The sequence below is a fragment of the Somniosus microcephalus genome, chromosome 3 (assembly GCF_052327205.1).
Source record: "Somniosus microcephalus isolate GS21.2 chromosome 3, FLI_Smic_1.0, whole genome shotgun sequence".
NCBI lineage: Eukaryota > Metazoa > Chordata > Chondrichthyes > Squaliformes > Somniosidae > Somniosus > Somniosus microcephalus.
The window spans coordinates 181,569,945-181,596,746 of NC_140989.1; the positions used below are offsets into that span (position 1 = coordinate 181,569,945).

The 26,802-nt window shown below is 44.6% G+C and overlaps 1 protein-coding gene across 1 annotated transcript in view; it reads left to right on the forward strand.

Moving 5' to 3' along the window:
• The window catches only part of LOC147121613 (mitogen-activated protein kinase kinase kinase 4-like), a 60,508-nt gene extending 41,991 nt beyond the window's left edge, over positions 1-18,517 (forward strand). The window contains exon 3 of the mRNA XM_085977977.1: positions 15,516-18,517. Coding sequence (XP_085834103.1) covers positions 15,516-17,017 — 1,502 coding nt within the window. The 3' untranslated portion in view covers positions 17,018-18,517. The remainder of the gene's footprint in view (positions 1-15,515) is intronic.
• Positions 18,518-26,802: the final 8,285 nt, after the last annotated feature.

Below are 26,802 nucleotides of genomic sequence, written 5' to 3' on the forward strand. Positions count from 1 at the left end.
GGTGACTCAACCATGGCTAACAAGGGAAATTAGGGATAGCATAAGATCCAAGGAGAGGACATATAAATTGGCCAGAAAAAGCAGAAAACCTGAGGATTGGGAGCAGTTTAGGATTCAACAAAGGAGGACAAAGGGATTAATTAAGGGGGGGAATAGAGTATGAGAGTAAGTTTGCAGGGAACATAAAAACTGACTGTAAAAGCTTTTATAGATATGCGAAGAGAAAAAGATTGGTGAAGTCAAGCGTAGGCCCCTTGCAGACAGAATCGGGAATTTATAATGGGGAACAAAGAAATGGCAGACCAATTAAATACATACTTTGGTTCTGTCTTCAAAAAGGAGGACACAAATAATCTCCCAGAGATGTCAGGGAACATAGGGTCTAATGAGAGGGAGGAATTTAATGAAATCAGTATTTGTAGGGTAAGGGTGTTCGGGAAATTGACGGGATTGAAGGCTGATAAATCCTCAGGGCCTGATAATCTACATCCTAGGGCACTTAAGGAAGTGGCCCGAGAAATAGTAGATGCTTTGCTGGTCATCTTCCAAAATTCTATAGACTCTGGAACGGTTCCCATAGATTGGAGGATAGCTAATGTAACCCCACTATTTAAAAAAGGTGGTAGAGAGAAAACGGGGAATTATAGACCGGTAAGCCTGACGTTGGTAGTGGGGAAAATGCTAGAGTCCATTATAAAAGATATAATAGCAGAGCACTTGGAAAGCAGTGACAGGATTGGACAAAGTTAACATGGATTTACAAGAGGTAAATCATGCTTGACTAATCTACTGGAATTTTTTGAGGATGCAACTGGTAGAATAGATAAGGGAGAACCAGTGGATGTGGTGTACAGGAAACTTTGGTTTATCCGGAGGTTGTATGTTCGGAATACTCGATCTAACGGCAAAAATCAGGAGCCGTTTTCTATAAGTTTCTTTTAGTTCTCGTTCTTTTTTTTTCCCCAGTCAGGCACTGCAAGGTCTGTAGCTATAGCAACAGCTTCAGCTAGAGACGCTTGCAGCTGCAGTCGACTCTTTAGAAGCTGTTGCTAAGCAACAGTGTTTGTTGTCAGATACGGAGATGAAAACCTCCGCATGCTTCAACATTAACTTTGTATGTCTGGCATTTTTGATAGATCGGCAACACGCCGGTCCCGTCGGTGCCAGATATCACAAAGTTTCCTGTATTTGGACTTTCAGAAGGCTTTCAATAAGGTCCCGCGTAAGAGATTAGTGTGCAAAGTTAAAGCACATGGGATTGGGGGTAAGGTACTGACTTGGATAGAGAACTGGTTGGCAGACAGGAAGCAAAGAGTTGGAATAAACGGCTCTTTTTCCGAGTGGCAGGCAGTGACTAGTGGGGTACCGCAGGGATCGGTGCTAGGACCCCAGCTATTCACAATATATATTAATGATCTAGACGAGGGAACTAGATGTAATATCTCCAAGTTTGCAGACGACACAAAGCTGGGTGGGCGTGTGCTGTGAGCAGGATGCAGAGAAACTCCAGTATGATTTGGACAGGATGGGTGATTGGGCAAATGCTTGGCAGATGCAGTATAATGTGGATAAATGCGAGGTTATCTACTTTGGTGGCAAAAACAGGAAGACTGATTATTATCTGAACGGCAGTAGTTTGGGAAAAGGGAAAGTGCAACGAGACCTGGGTGTCCTTGTGCACCAGTCGCTGAAGGTAAGCATGCAGGTGCAGCAGGCAGTTAAGAAGGCAAATGGTATGTTGGCCTTCATAGTGAGAGGATTCAAGTGCAGGAGCAAGGATGTCTTGCTGCAGTTCTACAGAGCCTTGGTGAGACCATACCTTGAGTATTGTGTGCAGTTTTGGTCGCCTTATCTGAGGAAGGATGTTCTTGCCATGGAGGGAGTGCAGCGAAGATTCACCAGACTGACACCTGGGATGGCAGGAATGACGTATGAGGCGAGATTGGGTCGATTGGGCTTATACTCGCTGGAGTTTAGAAGAATGAGAGGGGATCTCATTGAAACTTATAAAATTCTAAAAGGACTAGACAGACTAGATGCAGGAAGGATGTTCCCGATGGCAGGGGAGTCTAGAACCAGGGGTCACAGTCTAAGGATAAGGGGTATGCCATTTAGGACAGAGATGAGGAGGAATTTCTTCACCCAGAGAGTGGTGAACCTGTGGAATTCTCTACCACAGAAGGCAGTTGAGGCCAATTCCTTAAATATATTCAAGGAGTTAGATATATCTTTTATGGCTAAAGGGATCAAGGGATATGGGGAGAAAGCAGGGTGAGGGTACTGAATTTAGATGATCAACCATGATCTCATTAAATGGTGGAACAGGCTCGAGGGGCCAAATGGCCTACTCCTGCTCCTATCTTCTATATTATTAGCAGAATAGAGAAGGATAACCTAAGTTCAGGAAACCAGGACGTAGAAGCATTTTGGGTAGAGATGAGAAATAATGAAGGCAAGTCACTTGTGGGAGTGGTGTACAGGCCCCCTAACAGTAACCACATGGTAGGATGGAGTATAAAGGAAGAGATAATGGGAGCTTGTCAGAAGGGTACGGCAATAATCATGGGGGATTTTAATCTGCATATAGACTGGGAAAATCAGATGGGCGAAGGTAGCATAGATGAGCTTATCGAATGTTTTCGGGATAGTTTCTTACAACAGCACGTTCTGGAGCCAACCAGAGAGCAGGCTATACTAGACCTGGTATTGTGCAACGAGATAAGATTAATTGATGACCTCATAATGAAGGCGCCCCTAGGTAGCAGCGATCATATGATTGAATTTTACGTTCAGTTTGAGAGAGGAGTGGGCCCAAGACTATATTTTAAACTTAAATAAGGGCAATTATGAGGGCATGAAAGCAGAGCTAGCTAAAGTAAACTGGTAGTAGCAGACATTTAAGGGGATATTTCAAAATACACAGAATATATACATCCCAACAAGAAAGAAAAATTCCAAGGGGAGGACCCACCATCCGTGGTTAACTAAAAAAGTTAAAGATAGTATTAAAGTTAAAGAAAAAGCATATAATTGCGCAAAGATGGGCGGCAGGTCAGAAGATTGGACAGAATATAAAAAACAGCAAAGAATGATAAAAATTAATAAGGAAAGAAAAATTAGAGTACGAGAGAAAGCTAGCTAGAAATATAAAAACAGATGGTAAGAGTTGTTATAAATCTCATCATCACAACGAAACTACTCATGAAATAACACTGGACGGCCAGCTGGTGGCGCCGTCCAAGGAGTATAAATACTCGGGCATGGGCCCAGCTTGTCCAGGGACATTTTGTAAGACAGGAACTAGTGAAGTACAACTAGACCTCCATGTACTGAAACAAGTTGATTAAAGCCTTTATACTCGAACCAAGTGCGTAGTGAGTTTTATTACGTCAATTTAATCAACTTGATATCGACTCCACGCTCAGTGATTTCGGGAACAGCCAGCTACGACTTCAACTGCAGAAGGGAACTCCGGCATAGTAATCAATCCATCATAGACAAACTACTCAGACCCACCCGTCTTGACCTGGACCCGAATTCACCTACAACTGCTAAGATATGTTATTGTACTTTCAGCAACTTCCTCAGGGTGTGTGGTGAGAATATTCCTGGTAAATTAGAGATACTTGCCAATTATGTATCTCCTCATGTGTTTGACTATATCGAAGACTGTGTAGACTATGACTCTGCTATCCTAATATTACAGCGACTATATGTTAAGGCCCCAAACGAAATTTTTGCTCGGCATCTACTGGCCATAACTCGACAACAACCCGGGGAACCACTTGACGAATTCCTTCAGAAACTTCGCAGGCTCAGCAAGGATTGTAATCTTAAAGCTGTCACAGCTGAGCAGTACCAGGAGGAGTTAATTCATGATTCCTTTATTAATGGGATCGCGTCTCCCTTCATACGCTAGCGTCTGTTGGAGAATAAAGCCCTCGAGTTACAGGCTGCCTATGACCAGGCATGTTTCCTGGACTTGGCAAAGAGGAATGCAGATACCTATCTTTTACCTTGTGCACGGGCTGCTGCTATCACTTTTAATGACTCCTTCGATGGGTCTCGGGCGGAAGCCCTCACTGATGATGACTCTAACCTAGCGGATGACAACCCTACCCTAGAAGCCTTCACTGATGACCCCGCCCTAGCGGCATCTTGGCAATCTGGAAGGAAGTGTTTCTTCTGTGGAGGTGCGTTCCATTATAGGAAATTTTGTCCTCGTAACGCAACCTGCAATCATTGCAGCAAGAAAGATCGCTTTTCGAAGGTATGCCAGTCAAGAGCCTCTGTTAGTAAGAAAGGCCACTTTTCTAAGGTATACCGGTCGAGAGCTCCTGTTAGTTTTGCAGCTACTAGCTATAAAACTGCTCCTCCCCCAAGAGCCACTACTAAGGTTACAGCTGCTATCTATGAAACTGCTCCTCCCCCAAGAACCACTACTAAGGTTGCAGCTGTCATGGGTAAAACTGCCCCTCCTCCCATCACAGCTGTTTTTCCCCAAAGTCTGTCCCATGCAACCGCGAAGGTTTCGGTAAATGGACACATTTTGAGCGCACTAATCGACTCATGCAGCTCTGACAGCTTCATTAGTGAGTGGGCTGTCAGTAAGTTAAAACGACGTATTTACCCCTCGGACAGGGAAATTGCAATGGCTCTGACGACACTGACCACCAATTCTTCCGGCTTTTGTCTTGTTGACCTTTTTCCTCAATGGCCGCACTTATTTCTCCACCTGGCTCGGGGTGCTCAAAAACCTATGCAGTGATGTGCTCCTGGGACAGGATTTCCAGAAAAAACACAGAAGGCTCACTTTCGAGTTTGGAGGGTCAGAGCCGGAGCTTACTATTTCCAAAGTACCGTTTTGTGCGTTTTCAGCGGCTTCGCTCGACGAGCCTTCCTTGTTTGCCAATCTTTCCCCCCGATGTAAGCCTATAGTCACTAAATCACGACGTTTCAGCCAAGATGATCGATCCTTTATTGAGGCAGAAATCTCTCGCCTTCTAGCTGATGGTATCATTGAGCCATGTTCATCTTCCTGGCTGGCTCAAGTCGTCGTTGTTAAAAATCCTCTGAAGCAACACAAGAAATGTCTTTGCATCGATTACTCGCAAACTATTAACCAGTATACTGACCTGGATGCCTACCCACTACCTCGCATCAATGACATGGTCAATAACCTTGCCAACTACAAGGTATTTTCAACTTTTGATTTAAAGAGCGCATATCATCAAGTACCATTAAAGGACTCTGACAAAAAGTATAGGGCCTTTGAGGGCAATGGTCGGCTTTACCAGTTTTGTTGCCTTCCATTTGGGGTCACCAATGGGGTGGCCGTCTTTCAACGGGCAATGGATAGCCTAGTCAAACAGGAGAACTTAACGGACACTTTTCCATATCTGGATAATATCACCATTGCTGGTCATGACCAGAAGGAGCATGATGCCAATCTCCAGAAATTTTTTGACGTTCTCCGTCGTCGCAACTTAACCTTAAATAAGTCCAAATCTGTGAAATCAGTACCATCAGTCAACATCCTTGGCTACTGGGTAGGCAACGGTGTCATCAAACCAGATCCGGAGCGACTTTGTCTGCTTCAGGAGCTCCCTTTCCCTACGAATCTCGGCTCTCTTCGGGCACTTGGCATGTTCGCCTATTATGCAAAATGGATACCCCATTTCTCTGACAAGATCCAGCCCCTGCTTCATGCAAAGTCATTTCCATTGGAGGCAACAGCTATTTCAGCTTTCAACCTCCTCAAGCGACAACTGGAAAAAGCCACGCTTCGTTCCATTGATGAAAATCTTCCTTTCTTGGTCGAGTGCGATGCATCGGATGTGGCGATCTCTGCTACCTTGAATCAAGATGGTCGATCCGTTGCATTTCTGTCCAGAAATTTGCAAGGTAGCGAGCTCCATTATCCTCCTGTCGAGAAGTAGGCTACGGCCATCATCGAAGCTGTACGTAAATGGAGTCATTTTCTCGCTCGTCGCCATTTCACACTTATAACTGATCAGCGCTCTGTGGCCTTTATGCTGGATAACCGGAAATGCACTAAGATCAAGTATAACAAAATACAGCTCTGGAGGATGGAATTGGCTGCCTTTGCCGGGTCGATAATGTCAATCAATCAATTCAATTTTATTTGCCATATGTAACCAGTACAAGTACAATTACAATGGAATGCTTACTCCCCGTAGGGACGCGTCAGCTATTCATACAGCGCCGCGTTCAGAAAGTCAATACAATGGCTTCCAGTGGCAGTGGGAGCACGATGTCCCTCAGCCACTCCGTCCTCCTCGTCATCGTGGCCTCCTCCTCACTGTTGCCGGCTCCAAGTGGTGGCCTGCTTTCCCACTCACGATCTGACCTCTGGCCGCCATGCCCGGCTCCCCTCCTCCCAGTCAGTCTGCGAGCTTCCCGCCATGGAGCTGCTGGCCGACGTGCTGCAGCGGGACGTCGTGGCTGCTGCTGCTGCTCGTTGCGCTGCGCTGCCTCCGTCCGACTCGCCGAACACATCGTCGGGATGTGAATGCTCCGGTCGCCGCGGCCGCCGCCTCACCGTCGCCGGCTCCACGGTCCAACGGCCCGGGGCCTGCTTCTCCCTCTCACGGTTCGGCCTCTGGCCACCATGCTCGGCTCCCCTCCTCCCAGTCGGAATGCCTTCCCGCCGAGGAGCTGCCGGCCGACGTGCTCCAGCGGGTCGTCGTGGCTGCTGCTGCTGCTTGACGCGCTGTGCTGCCTCTGCCCGACTCGCCGAACACTTCGCTCCGGTTGCGGGAGCGAGTGGCGAGAGCTCTCTATTGTAAAGATTCTATGTGAAATGAATTTGGGCAATCTCCATCTCTTGGTCGGAGTATGGTGTATCCAAAGAGAATGTGGCCCTGGATACCCTCACGCGGGCATTCTGCTCTTCTATGTCAACTTCGACTCTTGCGGATCTTCATACTGACTTATGCCATCCTGGCGTTACCCGTATGTTGCACTTTGTGCGATCTAAAAATCTCCCATTTTCTACGGAAGATGTGAAAAGAACATGCTCCTCGTGTAGAATTTGCGCGGAATTAAAACCGCAATTCTTCAGTATTTCTAGGGAAATGGTGTTAGGGAAATTGATGGGATTGTGGGCCGATAAATCCCCAGGGCCTGATGATCTACATCCTACGGTACTTAAGTAAGTGGCCCTAGAAATAGTAGATGCATTGCAGGTCATCTTCCAAAATTCGATAGCCTCTGGAACAGTATGGATTGGCGGGTAGCTAATGTTACCCCACTGTTCAAAAAGGGTGGTAGAGAGAAAACAGGGAATTACAGACTGGTAAGCCTGACATCAGTAGTGGGGAAAATGCTAGAGTCCATTATAAAGGATGTAATAGCAGAGCACTTGGAAAAAAGTGACCGGATCGGATAAAGTCAACATGGCTTTAGAAAAGGTAAATCGTGCTTGACTAATCTACTGGACTTTTTTGAGGATGTAACTGGTAAAATAGATAAGGGAGAACCAGTGGATGTGGTGTATTTGGATTTTCAAAAGGCTTTTGATAAGGTCCCGCATAAGAGATTAGCGTGTAAAATTAAGGTACATGGGATTGGGGGCAAGGTATTGACTTGGATAGAGAACTGGTTGGCAGACAGAAAGCAAAGAGTTGGAATAAATGGCTCTTTTTCCGAGTGGCAGGCAGTGACTAGTGGGGTACCGCAGGGATTGGTCCTTGGACCCCAGCTATTCACAATATATGTTAATGATCTAGACGAGGGAACTAGATGTAATATCTCCAAGTTTGCAGATGACACAAAGCTGGGTGGGCGTGTGTGCTGTGAGGAGGATGCCGAGAAACTCCAGGATGATTTGGACAGGTTGGGTGATTGGGCAGAAGCATGGCAGATGCAATATATAACGTGGATAAATGCGAGGTTATCCACTTTGGTGTCAAAAACAGGAAGGCAGATTATTATTTGAATGGCAATAGATTGGGAGAAGGGGAAGTGCAACGAGACCTGGGCGTCCTTGTGCACCAGTCGCTGAAAGTAAGCATGCAGGTGCAGCAGGCGGTTAAGAAGGCAAATGGTATGTTGGCCTTTGTAGCGAGAGGGTTTGAGTACAGGAACAAGGATGTCTTGCTGCAGTTGTATAGGGCCTTGGTGAGACCACATCTTGAGTATTGTGTGCAGTTTTGGTCGCCTTATCTGAGGAAGGATGCTCTTGCCATTGAAGGAGTGCAGCGAAGATTCACCAGACTGATACCTGGGATGGCAGGAATGACGTATGAGGAGAGATTGGGTTGATTGGGCTTGTACTCGCTGGAGTTTAGAAGAATGAGAGGGGATCTCATCGAAACTTATAAAATTCTAACAGGACTAGATGCTGGAAGGATGTTCCCGATGGTCGGAGAGTCCAGAACCAGGGGTCACAGTCTAAAGATAAGGGGTAAGCCATTTAGGACAGAGATGAGGAGGAATTTCTTCACCCAGAGAGTGGTGAACCTGTGGAATTGTCTGCCAAAGAAGGCAGTAGAGGCCAATTCATTAAATATATTCAAGAAGGAGTTCGATATATTTCTTAAGGCTAAAGGGATCAAGGGATATGGAGAGAAGGCAGGAACAGGGTACTGAATGTGGATGATCAGCCATGCTCTCATTGAGTGGCGGAGCAGGCTCGAGGGGCCGAATGGCCTACTCCTGCTCCTATCTTCTATGTTTTCTGTCCATCAGATGGCTCGCTCATACACGCTATGCAGCGACTCAGCATTGACTTTAAAGGGCCATTGCCTTCCTCAACGCGAAACACCTACTTACTGACTATGGTGGACGAATATTCACGCTTTTCCCTGCCCCAATATGCTTACTTCCACAGTGATGAAATGCCTTGATCAAGTCTTTTCCCTTTGCGGTACAGCCAATTTCATCCACTCTGATTGGGGTCCCTCCTTCATCTCAAGCGAACTCAAAAGTTATCTTTTCCCAACGGGGAATCACCACAAGTAAAACGACACCGTACCATCCCATCGGTAACGGACAGGTTGAGAGATACAGCGCTATCATTTGGAACGCTGTTCGTCTTGCACTGAGGTCATGCAACCTACCAGACCAGCAGTGGGAAACTATGCTCCCTGGCGTGTTGCATTCCATCAGGCCTCCTCTTTCTACGTCCACCAATGTCACACCTCGAGCGATTCTTCAGCTTCCAGCGTCGCTCCACTCATGGGACGTCCCTACCGTTATGGTTGGCATCTCCCAGCCCCGTGCTGCTCCGAAGATTCGTCCGATCTTCTAAAAACGATCACCTCGTCCACGTGGTAGAACTCACGGACGTCAATCCCACGTACGCGCACGTGCGGTACCCTGATGGCCGGGAGTCCACTGTTTCGCTCCGGGACCTGGCTCCCTGTCCAGCTAGTTCCACGGACCCAACTGATAGAGGGACCCATGGTGATGATGCCGACACTCTGCGCTCCCTCGAAGATGACGCCCTACCTGGTGATCTGCCGGCTGCCCCACCGGATCCACTTGGGGAGCCGAGCGCTCCCCGTGGGATGGCCACCCGAGGCCGGGACGCCGGTCAATCCCTGGCTATCAAACAGGATGAAGCCAGCTCTGCGCCTGTGGGGACCCGCACCCGGAATCACGATCTCCCCAGCCTCCCTCGGGTCGATCAGGGCAACACGGGCCCTGTCGATCCACCAGTACGGATCAAGCGGCCCAGGGACCAAGACACGGTCCGGGGAGACGTGCCTTCTAGCCATAAACAAAGATCTAAAAGACTGCGGCTATTCGTGTTCCGCCTAATCCGTTAAGAAGAAGTCGTTGGACTTCCAAATCTTTTAGGCAGGAAGAATGGTATAAATCTCCTCCTCATAAAGAAGCTACTCATGAAATAACACTGGACGGCCAGCTGGTGGCGCCGTCTAAGGTGTATAAATACTCTGGCGTGGTCCCAGCTTGTCCACGGACATTTTGTAAGACAGAAACTAGTGAAGTACAACTAGACCTCCATGTTCTGAAACAAGTTGATTTTATACTCAAACCAAGTGCGTAGTGAGTTTTATTACGTCAAGAATTTCTATAGATTTTTTTTTTTAAAGAGTTAACAGTGAGCTTTGGTCCTATAAAAAGTGAGTCTGGGGAATTAATAATGGAAAATAAGGAGATGGAAGTTGAATTGAACAGGTATTTTGCATCGGTCTTCACTATAGAGGACACAAGTAACATCCCAGAAATAGTTGTAAATCAGGAAATGGAAGGGAGGGAGGAACGCAAGAAAATTATAATCACCAGGGAAGTGGTACTGAGCAAATTGTTGGCGCTGCGGGCTGACAAGTCCCCGGGACCTGATGGACTTCATCCTAGGGTCTTAAAGAAGTGGCTAGTGAGATAGTTGATACATTGGTTTTAATTTTCCAAAATTCCCTAGATTTGGGGAAGGTTCCATTAGATTGGAAAATAGCGAATATAACTCCTTTATTCAAAAAGGGAGGGAGACAGAAAGCAGGAAACTACAGACCAGTTAGCTTAACATCTGTCATAGGGAAGATGTTAGAAGCTATTATTAAAGACATTATAGCAGGGCATTTAGAAAAGTTCAAAGTAATCAGGCAGAGTCAACATGGTTTTGTGCAAGGGAAATCATGTTTAACCAATTTATTGGAGTTCTTTGAGGAAGTAACGTGCTGTGGATAAAGGGGAACTGGTGGATGTACTGTACTTAGATTTGCAGAAGGCGTTTGATAAGGTGCCACATCAAAGGTTATTGTGGAAAATAAAAGCTCGTGGTGTAGGGGGTAACATATTGGCATGGATAGAAGATTGGCTAGCTAACAGGAAACAGAGTAGGCATAAATGGGTAATTTTCTGATTGGCAAGATGTAACGAGTGGTATGCCACAAGGATCAGTGCTGGGGCCTCAACTTTTTACAATTTATATAAATGACTTGGAGGAAGGGACCGAAGGTATGGTTGCTAAATTTGCTGATGACACAAAGATAGGTAGGAAAGTAAATTGTGAAGAGGACATAAGGAGGCTACAAAGGGATATAGATAGGTTAAGTGAGTGGGCAAAGATCTGGCAAATGGAGAATAATGTGGGAAAATGTGAAGTTGTCCATTTTGGCAGGAAGAATAAAAAAGAAGCATATTATCTAAATGGTGAGAGATTGCAGAGGGATCTGGGTGTCCTAGTGCATGAATCGCAAAAGGTTACTATGCAGGTACAGCAAGTAATTAGGAAAGCTAATGGAATGTTCTTGTTTATTGCGAGGGGAATTGAATACAAAAGTAGGGAGGTTATGCTTCAGTTATACAGGGCATTGGTGAGACCACATCTGGAGTACTGTGTACAGTAATGGTCTACTTATTTAAGGAAGGATGTAAATGCGTTGGAAGCAGTTCAGAGAAGGTTTACTAGACTTAATACCTGAAATGGGCGGGTTGTCTTATGAGGAAAGGTTGGACAGGCTAGGCTTGTATCCGCTGGAGTTTAGAAGAGTAAGAGGTGACTTGATTGAAACATACAAGATCCTGAGGGGTCTGGACAGGGTGGATGTGGAGAGGATGTTTCCTCTTGTGGGAGAATCTAGAACTAGGGGTCACTGTTTAAAAATAAGGGGTCGCCCATTTAAGACAGAGATGAGAATTATTTTCTCACAGAGGGTCGTGAGTCTTTGGAACTCTCTTCCTCAGAGGGCGGTGGAAGCAGAGTCTTTGAATATTTTTAAGGCAGAGGTAGATACAGGAAACTTTCGATTAACCGGCCCCTAAATAACCGGAAATGTCGGTTAACCGGCAAAATTCAGGAGTCGGTTTCAGCTAAATTTTATAACTTTTATTACTTGCACAGCAACAAATTGAGGAAGGCAAGGGTTTGGCTGCAGCTGTTGCTAAGCTACAGAGACGCTTGCAACTTGTGGACGTTCTTCTGAAGCTGTCAACAGGGTTTGTTGCTTCATACGGAGCTCTAAAGTCCGTATCTTTCACTATAGCGTTCGGTTATCCGGAATTGTTGCTGAACCGGCACCACGCCGGTCCCGTCCGTGCTGGATACCAGAAAGTTTCCTGTAGATTCTTGGTAAGCAACGGGGTGAAAAGTTATCTGGGGTACGCAGGAATGTGGAGTAATCGGATCAGCCATAATATTGAATGGCGGAGCAGGCTCGAAGGGCCGAGTGGCCTACTTCTGCTCCTAATTCGTATGTACGTATATTCCATTTCCCGTGTTCTTGCCCACTCACTTAGCCTGTCTAAATTCCCTTGCAGCCTCCTTGCACCCTCCTCACAACTTACATTCCGGCCTAGCTTTGTATCATCAGTAAATTTCGATATATTACATTTGGTCCCCTCATCCAAAAAGTCAATTTCCCAATAGAGTTACATACCTAGCCTTTAGACTTGATGGGGAAATGTTTCTCTGGAAAGATGAAACACTAGCAAAGCTTCAAAGCAATCCCTTACTGTGTCCCTGTCTTTTCCTCCCCCCGCTGCATGCATGGTCAAGGAGGGCCCCAAAAAGAATGTTGGCATGATCACTTGCACATGTCTATGCCACAGTAGTGATGCCTCTTCCTGCATCAGCATGATTGCCAGTAGGACACTGCACTGATATTTATGCAAATAAGTGACATTTGTTTGGATTATGGCGCTTGCCCAGGAGAAACACTCCCTATATTTTACAGGAATCACTTTTTAGGTTATGTTATGTACTCGGACAAGAAAAGGTCATCAGGCTCAACACACACTCGCCTGACTTTGTTCTGCACTCATCCTCGTGACCCTACTCTTCATTTCCCCACCTCCCCACCCCCTCCCCCCACTTGCTGGGAGAGGCAAAAAGTGAGACAAATAGCCAATTCACAAAATATCTGTCAAATTCCTTTCTGACCCCCTCAAGATCAAGCAGGCAATCCCCAGGAGGCTCTGAGGAGGTTATTACCCAAAATGTTGCCTTCGTTCTGTCAGGATCCCATAATTTTGAAGAACTACAAGAAGTTATTCCTCACTCCCACTTTTGGAATGCTGTTCCAAAAGTCGGTCATTCTTGAAGAAAAATATATGTTGTGCACGCTAGTTCTTTACAGTCGCATCACCTCAAACAATCTTATCCACTTGTATGCTATTGATGCTTTTAATAATTTCATAGACCTGAATCAGATCTCATAAGTCTATGACTCTCCAGCTAATCTAAACCCAAATGAGCAAGAACTGCTCAGTGCATTTAGGCTAGGGATTATCTTCATTGTCCTTCTCTGCACCTTCTCTTGAGTCAAAATGACCACCTTGAGGTACATGGTACTCCAGATAACATCTCACCAAAGCCTTGTATAAACTTATTACCATGGACCTAGTTTTATACTGAACAGGCTGTGCAATAGAGCTCAGGACCCTGTTCATTTTAGCCACAGTTGCCTGACACGGCACCTGAACCTTTAAGAAGCATTCAATGATCATTCCTAAGTCTCTCCTTTCCTGTCACCTTTAATCTAAACCCATGCATGTTATACTCTACCTAGGTCCACAGAATTCAAGTATATAGAACTGCACATCTGAAGGACATTTGCCTGTCTTAGGGCCACTTCCCCAATATAACTAAATCCAGTTGTAATCTTTTTCCTTCTTCTAAGATCCTGACTTTGCACAATTTTTTTGTTACGCACGAATTTAACAGTTGTACTATCTGTGCCTTGCTCCAGGCTATTAATAAATAGGAGGGGGTCCAAATCCTGGGTACTCTACTAGTGAGCAACCTTCTCAGGATAGGCAGTGTGTTCCAGCCAAGAAGTCTTTGTTGAGGTGCATTAACTTCTGATTCCCATTGGCCAGGAAACTTCCACTACTTTGCTGTTTCCTGAATGATTGGAAGGTTTTGACTTGGCCAATAAGGGTGTTTAATTTGAAAGTTCTAAAGGAAAAGTTCAAGATGGTAATGCTAGTGCCTGTAATTCAGTCAGTATGTTTAAAAAAAATGGCTCGTAATCATAATCTTCAAGGGCCTGTACTTTCACAGTGAGATAAGAGAATCCAATAGGAAGTACTTAAGATTCAATGCAAAGAGAATCAATTACCAATAGTAAGTTCTGTTACTCAGCCTGATGGTAGGCTCTAGAGTTCTCTGGTGCTTGTATGTCATAAAATTCCTTCAACTATATACGTGTGTGTGTGTGTCTATATGTATATTTAACAAAATCAGCAGCCCAGCTTGCCTAAAGCCACATGTTTGTCACTTAACTGCTACTTTTTAAATTAACCTTGTCGTCTCTGCTGCTCTTTCAACCATGGTGGGGTCCTACAAAATAACCCTCTGCTTTTGAACTAGGTTTCTCAAAGGAGAGGCAAAGAAAAGCAAAATCCTTAAGTAGTGAGAAATATTTCTCTGATCAATGTGGTTTGGATCACTTTGGTTTAGCTCTCTGCTGATGGTAGATCAGTTCAATTGCACATCAGCAGGGAGAGTATGGTTGCTCAAAATATATTGCCCAGAAATTCGTGCCTCCACGGGTGAGTACGCGCTGGGTACTCACCCGTAGGCACAATGAAAGTGCCAGTTTCGTGCATGCGCGGGAAACCGGAACTTCCGTCCCCTTAAAGGAAGGGGTTCAGAGGTCGAACGCATACACCAGAGAAGCAGCGCGTGCACCTGGAACTTACGTTTTTTTCCCAGGTTTCTCCGGGAGGGTAAGTCTCCAGCAGTTACACTTTTAAAAAAGCAGGCGCAAGGCCTGCTTTTAACGAGGTAAGTGGTGAATTAATTCAAATTAAAACATTTTTTTCCACAAGTTTAAAGAAAGGTAAGTTTATTTTTAGCCCCGTTAGAAAATGTAATAAATTTTTCAAAAACTTAAATTATTGTTTAAAATAGTTATTTTATGTAATTTAGTTATTTTAAAAATGTGTTTTTAAAGTTTATTTGAAGTTTTAGTTATGTTTTAGGGCTTATAGTATTTATAGTTTTGACAGCTCTTCCTGTCAATTTTATGAATGAAGCATTCCCTGCTACCATTGGCTCTCCATGGCCCACGTGATCCCAGGGGACGCTTCGAACTAACTGCGCCCCTGGGATACGCAAGCACTGTGCGCCGGCAATTGGAGGAGGCCCAGGATCGAAATCCCACGCAGGCCCACAGCACAACGGCCGGCGAGCTAGGTAAGTGCAGGTCGGAGGCTTGCACCCGCGGGAAGCCTCCGACCCGAATTTCTGGGCCATTATCTTGGGAGGAATTGAAGATGGTGGCTGTGCCACACACACTATATAGATTCAAGCTTACAAGCTATTCAAATTTTCTTTTTTGCATACTGTTCGATTGTATTATGCTGTGCTATATTACTGCTTGAATTATGCCTGTCTGAGGCATTGTACGATATTGGATATACTTTTATTACTCATTCCCAGTTTTCTAATGGAAAATGAATTGGAGCAGCTGTCTTGAGCTAAAAAAAAGGGGGCTTTTACTTTTTATGTTAGGATATGTTTCTGCCTTTCATACATCATGCAGTGTCTCCTCAGTAACCTTTCTTTGTTTACATTTCAGAAAAGGTGACTGTACCAAAGCAACTGACGCCTAAAGACAAGACCATTGAAAATGTGGCTGTATTCGGTGATAAGCAAGGAAAGAAGCTACGCTCCAATATGCGAACCACAGAAAGAGACCATAAGAAAACAGTGCAATGTGCATTCATGCTGGACCCTATCACCGGATCCTCTGCAAAGAATTCAATTCCTAACAAGCCTTACCTCTGCCTTAGCTGCAGTAACCCCAATCCTCCAGTCTCCGTGCCCCTGAGCAGACCCACACGGCAGACTTCCAGAACGGATTGCCCAGCTGACCGCTTGAAATTCTTTGAAACTTTGCGATTACTTCTTAAGCTTACCTCAGTTTCTAAACGAAAGGAGAAGGAGAAGGAGCAGAGGGGACAGGAAAATACCTCGTATGAATGGGTGAACAGATCAAATGAACTTATCTGGCTGGAGCTGCAGGCCTGGCATGCAAGTCGTAGCATAAGCGACCAAGACGTTTACCTGTACACAGCGCGCCAAGCGGTCCCTGATATTATTAATGATATTTTGAACTTTAAGGTAAATTATGGAAATCTTTGTGCTTGTAAAGGAGGTGGTCGTGTTGATGCTGCTGGAGAGGATGAGATTTTTGAGCAGAAGACCGAATGTATTAGGACTTCAGGAGCGCATATCTTTGGTCACAGCGATTATCAGGAACACCTCCAGTGTCAGAGAGTAGCATTTGAGCAGGTTAAAAGTATTATGGAGCTGCTAGAGTCCGTGGAAGCACTTTACCCATCGTTGCAGGCCCTCCAGAAGGACTATGAGAGGTATGCCGCAAAGGACTTTCAGAGCAGAGTGCAGGCACTCTGCTTGTGGCTAAATATAACTAAAGACCTGAACCAGAAATTGAACTTGATGAGAACGGTCTTGGGCATTGAGAAATTGCCAAACATTGGCTGGCCAGTGTTTGAAATCCCATCTCCTCGTCCTTCCGGAGCGAGTGACCCAGATGAGGAAGAGGATGATGGCGAGAGCTGCTCACAGACTTGCCCGTTGGAAAACGAAGAGGAGCAAGGTAGTGAAGATGAAGTCACTGGGTCATTAAACGACCGAGAACGCAGTGCGCAGAGGCACAAAGAAGGGGTGCGTGTTCATTTTAGGTCTTCGGATGTTTTCCCAAAGAAGTTTGAAAGATCTGTGTCTGAAGATGAGACATCCTCAATGGGAAATCAGTCTGCTGAGTGCCCACCTGACACTAGTTTCAACAGAAATTGTCAGACGTCTATTTATAGGCCTTTTGTTGATAAAGCACTGAAACAAATGGGACTACGGAAGCTCATAATGAGGCTTCACAAGTTAATGGATGGGTCCCTGCAAAGGGCACGTGTAGCACTGGAAAAAGATGTTAGTACACTGGAGGTAAGAGCTCTGATCTACAGCGGTTATACCACACTTCTGAAATTTTTCAGAACTTTGCTTCAAGACTTTGATATTTTCTGTTTGTTTTTGCCTTTCAAGTTGACCTGTTTATAAATTATATATTTTTTTACTGGTATTGAATGTAATAAGGTTGCACCTATCCCTGGATGTCGGACACCGCAGACAACAGCTGGTTTTAAAATAACCGAAAATGCTGGAAATGCTCAGCTGGTCAGGCAGCATCTGTGGAGAGAGAAACAGAGTTAACGTTTCAGGTCGATGACCCTTCCTCAGAACTGGAAGAAGTTAGAGATTTAACTGTTTTTAAGCAAGTGCAGAGCAGGGGGGTAGGGGTGAGGAAAGAATAAAGGGAAAGATCTGTGATAGGGTGGAGAGCAGGAGTGATTAAATGGTGAAAGGGATGATGGTGCAAGGCAAAAGGGTGGTAATGGAACAAGTTGAGTTTAGTCGTCAAACACTAGTAGGGAAACAACAACAACTTGCATTCATATAGCGTCTTTACTGCAGTAAAACGTCCCAAGGCGCTTCACAGGATCGTTACCAAACAAAATTTGACGCCGAGTCACGAGATATTCGGACAGATGACGAAGTAGGTTTTAAGGAGCGTCTTAAAGGAGAAGAGAAGTAAGAAAGAAATGAAAAAAAGACTTGCATTTATATAGCGCCTTTCACAACCACTGGCCGTCCCAAAGCACTTTACAGCAAATTAAGTCATTTAAAAAAAAAATGTAGTCACTGTTGTAATGTAGGAAATGTGGCAGCCAATTTACACACCGCAAACTCCCACAAACAGCAATGTGATAATGACCAGATAATCTGTTTTAGTGATGTTGGTTGAGGGATAAATATTGGCTAGGACACGGGATAAATCCCCTGGAGAAGTTTAGTGAATTCCAGAGCTTGGGGCCTAGGCAGCTGAAAGCACTGCCGCCAGTGGAGGCGTGGTTAAAATCGGATGCGCAAGAGGCCAGAATGGGAGGAGTGCAGAGATGAGAATTTTTAAATTGAGGCATTGCTGAACCGGGTGCCAATGTGATGATTGAATGGGACTTGGTGCGAGTTAGGATACGGGCAGCAGAGTTTAGGATGCGCCTAAGTTTACGGAGGGTGTAAAATAGGAGGCCGGCCTGGAGAGCAGAAAGTAATGATCGTGAACAAGGTAAAGGGGTCAGATGGAAATCCCGTCTCAGAGAAGAGCAGAACTTATTTAAGGCGGGCATTCCTGGAAGAGAAGTGGTAGTGAATTAAACACACACAAACAAAAGCAAAATACTGCAGATGCTGGAAAGCTGGTTTTCAATTGGATTTAATGTATCTATAGTAATAGATTGTTCTCCTTACAACAGAGAAGGTTAAGGGGAGATTTGACAGAGGTGTTCTAAATTATGAAGGGTTTTGATAGAGTAGATAGGGAGAAACTGTTTCCACTGGCAGGCCAGAACACACACACACTTAAGATAATTGGCAAAAGAACTTGGGGAAGATAAGGAAATTATTTTTATGCAGCATTTTACAGGTAGACTACCCTTTATCCGGACTTCCGAAAACCGAAACCCTCTAAAAACCGAAGGTTTTTTCGTTCAGCGTAAGTCGTGCGTATGAACGAAAAAACCTTCGGTTTTTAGAGGGTTCCGGTTTCGGAAGTTCGGATAAAGGGTAAGTCGTGCGCACGACCCCCCGCCGACCCCCCCCCCCCTGCGGACCCCGCCGGCCCCGACAACCGCCGACCCCGCCAGCCCCGACAACCGCCGACCCCCCCGCGGGCCCCGACCCCCCCCGCCGGCCCCGACCCCCGCCGACCCCGACTGACTTACGCTGAGCGTCAGCGTAAGTCGTGCGCACGACCCCCCGCCGACCCACCTTCCGAAATCCGAAATTCTCCTTTATCCGAAACTCGGCTGGTCCCGAGGTTTTCGGATAAAGGATAGTCTACCTGTATTACGATCTGGAATGCACTGCCTGAAAAGGTGGAGGAAGTAGTTTCGATAGTAACTTTCAAAAGGAAATTGGATATATGCGTGAAAAGGAAAAACTATGGGAAAAGAGCAGGGGAGTGGGACTAATTGCATAGCTCTTTCAAAGAGCCGGCACAGACATGATGGGCAGAATGGTCTCCTTGAGTAGAGTATTAAGACAAAATTTAAATCCATTTAATGTCTCTCCAACCAATAAAATGTGTCTCCAAATGAGATTTTGCACTTTTTTTTTAAAGGTTTAAAAATGTTGTCCCATATAGAGTACGAAACTGAATGAGAACCACTAAATTAAATAATTTCAAAGAGGAAGATTTTAATATTTTGTGGTCGTTATGGGAACAACACTGGCTGCTAATGGAACATCACAACAGATGTAGGAACTTGGTTACCGTGCATGCACTCTGATAATTGCATATGACAGTCTTTTACAATGCACCAACACCAGTTATACAGGGCTGCTGATTTGAGAAATTGTTGATGTGATATTGGTAGCAGCATCTTCTTGAAGTGCGATCAGCATTAGTGCTGTGTGTTAGCTATATTATAGTGGCAGCAGTGCAGAGCTGACATTTAACATTTTAAAAAGAAGTTGGGACATCCTGCAGCACCACCTTTGTTCCCAGTGGCACAAAAGGGTCTGGCTCTTCAGCTCTTGGTACCATAACTTTGCCACAGCCAGAAGCTGGTCAAGAACAACCACTTGTGTTTAACTAGTGCCACCTTTAAGGTAGAAAATACACCAAGGCACTTTACAAAAGGGGAAATTAATAAAATAAAAGGAATGGATACCAAGTCATGGTAGAAACGCTAGGTGAGGTGACAAAATTCTTGGTCAAAAAAGGTTTTGAGAAGGATAATAAAGGTGCAAAGACGGAGGGGTTCAAGAGGGAGGTCCAGAGAATAGGAGTGATGGGGCAAAGGGAGGCAGCAGATGCACAAAAGGCCAGTGTCTCAGAACCAGAGGCGTGAGAGGGAACATAAGGTACTAAGTACACATCCATTAGCTTTGCTTTTCCCAGTTTGAGAGCAGTGTAAGCAAGGGATAAAACTGTACCTGCATTCTTGCAGCATTCAGAATGCTGCTGATGCACTTTCCATCGTAAGGATATGAATGAAGTCAAATCATTGAAGCTGCACAAGGGAGCATAAGATAATAGAGCCGACAGAGATCAGGTGGGCCTCATTGTGAGTTTGGCTTGTTTATCTCTGAACTTCATTTTGATTAAAACTCACTTTACAGAATGCCATCCTCCCAATTCTTTTGATTTCTGGTTATGTAACAAAACAAATGCTTCATATAATTGACCAATTTTCGCTGCCCCCCACGGACACCTGACAGTACTTCCAAGTTGGCCATTAAACATAAGTTCATGCGTATCATGCAGCCAATCCTGCCTCTTCTCCCAATTATTGCTTTTATTCTTTCCTACCAGTTGCTAATTGTGATTTTAATATCTGACTATTTGGTCGACTTTGAACAAAGACATATTTCAGAATTATTTCTGCTGGGTGCCTGCAACAAAAATAGTGAGCGAAATTTGAACAAGTGGGGGGAAATTCAAAATTCTTGCACTAATAATGCAGGAGGCTGTTCATAATGTTGCTTGTAAATGCAAACATCAGTACACACTTAACATCTGCACCTCTTATTTCATGCTTTAGGAATTTGACCCTCCATAAGTTTGCCCATTGAACTGTCAAGGGATACTTTAATTTTGGTCTAGTCACACTTCTAGCAAACACCCTTTGTTGCCCAACCAATTGGAGCAGTTCCATGCAACTGAGTGATGTTGGTGCATATGTGAATTGGAGCTGGAATAGGAATCAAAGTTAGCTAATTAGCAGATACTAATTCTCAACAGTCTCTTATTGAAAGTTCAACATTGAGTAAATTCTCTCAGCATGTCTGCTTTAAACCTGTAGACTTGGGAGTGTGAATCTAGCTATATCTGCTGTACCTTGTAAACACATGAAATTGGGGAGTTACAGACTGACAGCAGTGAACATTTATTGCCCTGTGCTTCAGCCCACACTGTCCCCACATTCCAGCATCAGGCTATTGCCTTGAGGTGCTCCAGCCAGTGCGAAATGTAGTTTGAAGGAATATTCCAGGGTAACGGTGTGGAATACAAATTCCAAACACATTACTGAGAACCTTGTTGCATAATCAATTCTAATGGCTGTGGCTATTTTATATATTTTAAAAACAAACTTATTGTTTGGGAACTTACAATCTCTGGATAATTCACCTGTTTTGGGGAGCACTCTTTAGATTGGCACCTGCCACAGTCTCCTTTTCCCACACACTGCTTCCTGTACATCACCGTAGCTTAGGCAGTGTAAACAGGGATTTTAATAAACTTTCAAACTAAGTTTTAAAAGATTACTTCAGATAAATAAATATTTGTTTTATTTTAAAATTCAGTGGTTGGTCTAATTGATATTGTAGAGAAAGATTTAAATAACTAATCTTTAAGGCAATATAGATAAGCAAAGTAATTTTTGACCACTATTGTTGCCATTAAGAAACATTACTTGAAATTTGTGTCCCAGAATATTATCTTGAACTACTTATTTTAAACATTGATGTCGCAATGCAATCATGGTCCATTTTGAAACTCTTATTGTGGTTGGACTCGAATCCTACAGTACTGACAACTACCTTCATTGCAGTCTTCCCCAGGAACTAACCATTTTACAAGTATGTTTCTTCATACATGATGGCATGCAATTTAATTATTCCAATGTATCTGCAAGTGCTTGTTGCTTTAAAATCCACATAGTACGATGTTCAATCTTGTAAAAAAAATTGTACCTGCTATAAACTAGTCACACTTGAAGAATGCAATCACAAATACTAATTTGCTGTATGAAAGTATTTATTCCTTTCTCTTAAGGTGTTTAAACATTGTTTTCTGTTGCAGATAAGTACTCATACACACAAGTAATTGAAAGCTGCTTCTAATTTTAGAATGATGGATTTAAGAATTGCAGAGCTCATCAGTAATTTGAATTGTAATTTAAAATATCAATCTTTGTTTTATATAGTTTTAAAAGTTCTAACTTAGTTTGTGCTCTTTATGCTTGAGAAATAAAGAACACATTCTTATGGTGCATGTGATTATTATGAATATAAAGATAACTGCAAAAGCCCCAGAAATATTATTGAAAAGGGGCAGGTAGAAACTCTAAGTAATATCAGATGCAATGCTATAGCCGCAAAAAATATAATGCCACTCTCTGGCTTGCTTGCCCAGCATGCCAGGCTCTACTGTGTGACCAAAAACAACCTCTTTCAAAATAAAATATTTTAGAATGACTACAGTAATATCTTTTTTAAGCCAATCATCTTTGCCATGTTAAAATGTTTATTGGCATCTATGCCTCAACAACAACAACTTGTATTTATATAGCGCCTTTAACATAGTAAAACATCCCGAGGCGCTTCACAGGAGTGGTATAAAACAAAATTTGACACCCGAGCCATGCAAGGAGAAATTAGGACAGAAGCTTGGTCAAAGAGGTAAGTTTTAAGGAGCGTCTTGAAGGAGGAGAGAGAGGTAGAGAGGAGGAGAGGTTGAGGCAGGGAATTCCAGAACTTAGTAGGGCCTAGACAGCTGAAGGCACGGCCACCAGTGGTGGAGCGATTAAAATCAGGGATGCTCAAGAAGGCAGAATTAGAGGAGCGCAGATCTCTGGGGGCTGGTTGTGGGGCTGGAGGAGATTACAGAGATAGGGAGGGGCAAGGCCATGGAGGGATTTGAAAACAAGGATGAGAATTTTAAAATCGAGGCATTGCTTAACCAGGAGCCACTAAGTCAGCAAACACGGGTGATGGGTGAACGGGACTTGGTGCAAGTTAGGACACGGGCAGCAGAGTTTTGGATGACCAAGTTTATGTAGGGTAGAACATGGGAGGCTAGCCAGGAGTGCATTAGAATAGTCAAGTCTAGAGGTAACAGGCATGGATGAGATTTCAGTAGCAGCTGAGCGGAGATGGGCGATTTTATGGAGGTAGAAATAGGAGGTCTTGGTTATCGCGCGGATATGTGGTCGGAAGCTCATTTCAGGGTCAAATATGACACCAAAGTTGTGAACAGTGGTTCACCCTCAGACATTTGCCAGGGAGAGGGATGGAGTCGGTGGCTAGGGAAGGGAGTTTGTGGCAGGGACCGAAGACAATGGCTTTGATCTTCCCAATATTTAATTGGAGGACATTTCTGCTCACCCAGTACTGGATGTCGGACAAGCAGTCTGACAATTTAGAGACAGTGGAGCGGTCGAAAGAAGTGGTGCTGAGGTAGAGCTGGGTGTCGTCAGCGTACGTCTGGAATCAGACGCTGTGTTTTTGGATGATGTTGCTGAGAGGCAGCATGTAGATGAGTAACAGGAGGGGCCAAGGATAGATTCTTGGGGGACACCAGGGGTAACGGTGCAGGAGCGGGAAGAGGAGCCATTGTAGGTGATTCTCTAGCCATGATTAGATAGATAAGAATGGAACCAGGCGAGTGCAGTCGGATTGGATTTACTAGTGGCTAGCTTATATTTATGGCCTCTAGTTCTGGTCATACCTGCAAGTGGAAACATCATCTTTACATCTACCCTAGCAGACCCTTTCATAATGTTGAAGACCTCTATCAGGTCACCCCTCAGTCTTTTCAACAGCCCCAGCCTGTTGAGTCTGGTATCATTCCAGTAAACTTGATTTCCACCTTCTCCAGTGCCTCTATATCCTTTTCATAATATGGAGACCAGAACTGTGCACAGTACACCAAGGTTCTATACAAGTTTAACATAACTTCTCTGCTTTTCAATTCTATCCCTCTAGAAATGACCACCCGTGCTTTGTTTGCTTTTTTTTATGGTCTTATTAACCTGCGTCGCTACTTGTAGTGATTTGTGTATCTGTACCCAAAGATCCCTCTTCTACCCCATTTAGACACTTATTTTCCAATGAGTATCTGACCTCATTCTTCCTACCAACATGTATTACCTCGCACTTATTTGCCAATTATACACCCATTCTGCAAATTTACTAATATCTTCCTGTATTTTGTTGCAGTCCTCCTCTCTTAACTACACCCCCCAATTTGGTGTCATCTGCAAATTTTGAAATTGTACTTTTGATTCCTGAGTCCAAATTGTTTAGGTAAATGATGAACAACAGTGGTCCCAGCACTGATCCTTGTAGAACACCACTTCCTGCTATTTGCCAATCCGAGTAATTACCTTTAACCCCATCTCTCTCTTTTGTAGCCAGCTTGCTATCCATTCTGCTACTTATCCCCTGACTCCATGTTCTAACCTTAGCCGTGAGTCTACTCTGCAGTACCTTATCAAATGCCTTTTTGAAAATCTAAATATATTATGACTACTGCATTACCCTTGTCTAGCCTTTGTTACTTCTTCAAAGAATTCAATAAGGTTGGTCAAGCATGACCTTCCCTTTTGGAACCCATGCTGACTACTCTTTATATTTTGTTTCTCCATCTTATTCTATTACGTCTTTGGCTAAGGATTCCATTGTCTTTCCTACCACCGACGTTAAGCTAATTGGTCTATTGTTCCCTGGGTTTATTTAGCCTACACTTGGCCAAATAGCTCTCTTGAAATCAATTATTTTTATTAAAATCTTACTTTAAAATCACTCCAACAGCTATGTCTGAAATTAAATTTTGCGGATGCAAGCTGCCCCACCAATAGAAATGTGTCCACAAATGGCATCTCTATGCTGTTTTTTATCCAAGTATAAATGGAAACCTCACAGCAGCAGTCCTGTATCATTTATGCAGTTTGCTGCAGACCATGATATTACCCGACTGGAACACTCTGCTGTTCAGACCCATTTACAGGCAATTAATGCTGTGTATTACAGTAGAATGTTTTAGCCAGCGACTCTCGAGCTTGAACAACTTGCACCTCTATGTATTCAACATATCTGGATATTGATGCAAAAGATCTATGAAAGAAACCGGTTTGAAATCGGTTGTTCTACTCTATGATTTAACTAGCTTTATTTTTTTATGTAATGGTTTATGTACAACGACCGCTTAATACATTTCCAGAAAGGTAGCTGTTGGTCATTTTCTTTACTAATTGGTGTCCCTGTTCTGTCCTTCCTGCTCCCTCCACTTTAGATTCCTGTAACTGTCAATTCCTCCCACAGTGCTCCAGATGTGATGAAGGGATGTCGAAGTTGGGGTTAATACGTTGTATTGTCAGTGTTGCTCCACAATGCGACAGGGAGACTAAGCAGGGACTTGATCCCTGGCAGTTTGACATTCCACTTCCTTGCACTCAGTGATGAAGTACACCATCTGCTGGTTGGGAAGGAGCCACTGTTACTCTTTTATTGAATAGTTTGAATGGCCATTGGAAGTGGGCTTTAGACTACTGCTCTGCGATTTTCAGTAGCTACCAGGCCACCTATTTGAAGTTTTTTTTTAATTTTGAGAATAATACAAAAAGTAAGGTTTTTTTCTGTGTAACAAAATCACCAAATGAAAGTTACTGCAAATTTAAAGATTGGTACAACAACTTGCATTTATATCGCACCATTTAACGTAGTAAACGTCCCAAGGCGCTTCACAGCAGCGTTATCAAACAGAATTTGACATCAAACCACATCTATCTATCTATCTATCTATCTCTATCTATCTCTACATATATAAAACGGTCCGTCTATCTTTCCGTCTGTCTTTCCGTCTTTCTGTCTGTCTATCCGGCTATGCAATCAAAAGTTATAGAGGGTACCTACACATATGTTATATCAAAAGAAAGCTTATCATTAGGAGACTCTAATAGGCGTATTTACTTTTTGGTCAGACAAAAATTGTTCAAACATTATACAAAAAAGGTTCAAAAAATGGCAACATTCCGCTCATTAGCGTTGAGTGACGTGATGGTTGACCAATCGCACAGGGGATTAACCTGATGGTTGACCAATCGGTGCGTCACGGGGGGTGTTTCATTGCGTGTGTGGGCGGGCCTAATCCTTCTGAGGTGAGTGGCCGCCATCTTGATTCCTAACTATTCATTTCTTTTTTCCACTTTCTGCGTGTTTATTTTCAAATCTAGATTTCCAGCAAAAAAAAAGTTGCTTTTAAAACACAATTAAATTGTTTTTTTAAAAAAGTTAATTAATTTGTAAATATTTTCTCTAACCTCATTAATTTTCCTACCTTTCACCCTTTTTTTTCTCCTCTTGACTCGCTACCTCTGCCGGGCGCCGCAACCTTCCAGGGTTACCCCGCCTGCAGGCCTCGAAGCCTCGGCCTCTCCTTCCCAGCCACGCCCGAGCTAGGCACCTCCCGTCCCGCTCAACAAGCGGCCCGCGATCGCCGCCATCTTTGTAAAGGATGGCGGGGCGGGCCTGAGCCGAGCGTAGCCACCGCCGCCATCTTTGTAAAGGCTGGTGGGGCGGTACGGAGTTCCGCGGAGCCATCGCCGGCGCTGGGCTCGGGTGCTTTGTGGCCTGCGGCCGAACAGCGGCTGCGGAGCTCGGGCTGCCCGGGGCGCTGGGCTCGGCTGGGCCATGTCAGTGCGGGTGCCCGAGGCCCCGGGGCCTAGCCTTCTCCAACCGCCGCCGGCAGCGCAACTCTCAACACTGGCAGAGGGGAGAGGGTCTGCTGGCTCCCCCCCTCCCTATCCCCCGCCTTCCCTTTCCCCCCCTCCTTCCCCCACACCCCCTTCCTTCCACACCCCATTTCGTTTCCTCCCCCCACACCCCCCCTTCCCACACACCCACTTCCCCTCCCTTCCCTGCCCCCCCCCTCCCTTCCCTGCCCCCCCTTCCACCTCTCCCTTCCCCCCGTCCCTTCACCCCCCCGTCCCTTCCCCCCCCGTCCCTTCCCCCCCCGTCCCTTCCCCCCCCCGTCCCTTCCCCCCCCGTCCCTTTTCCCC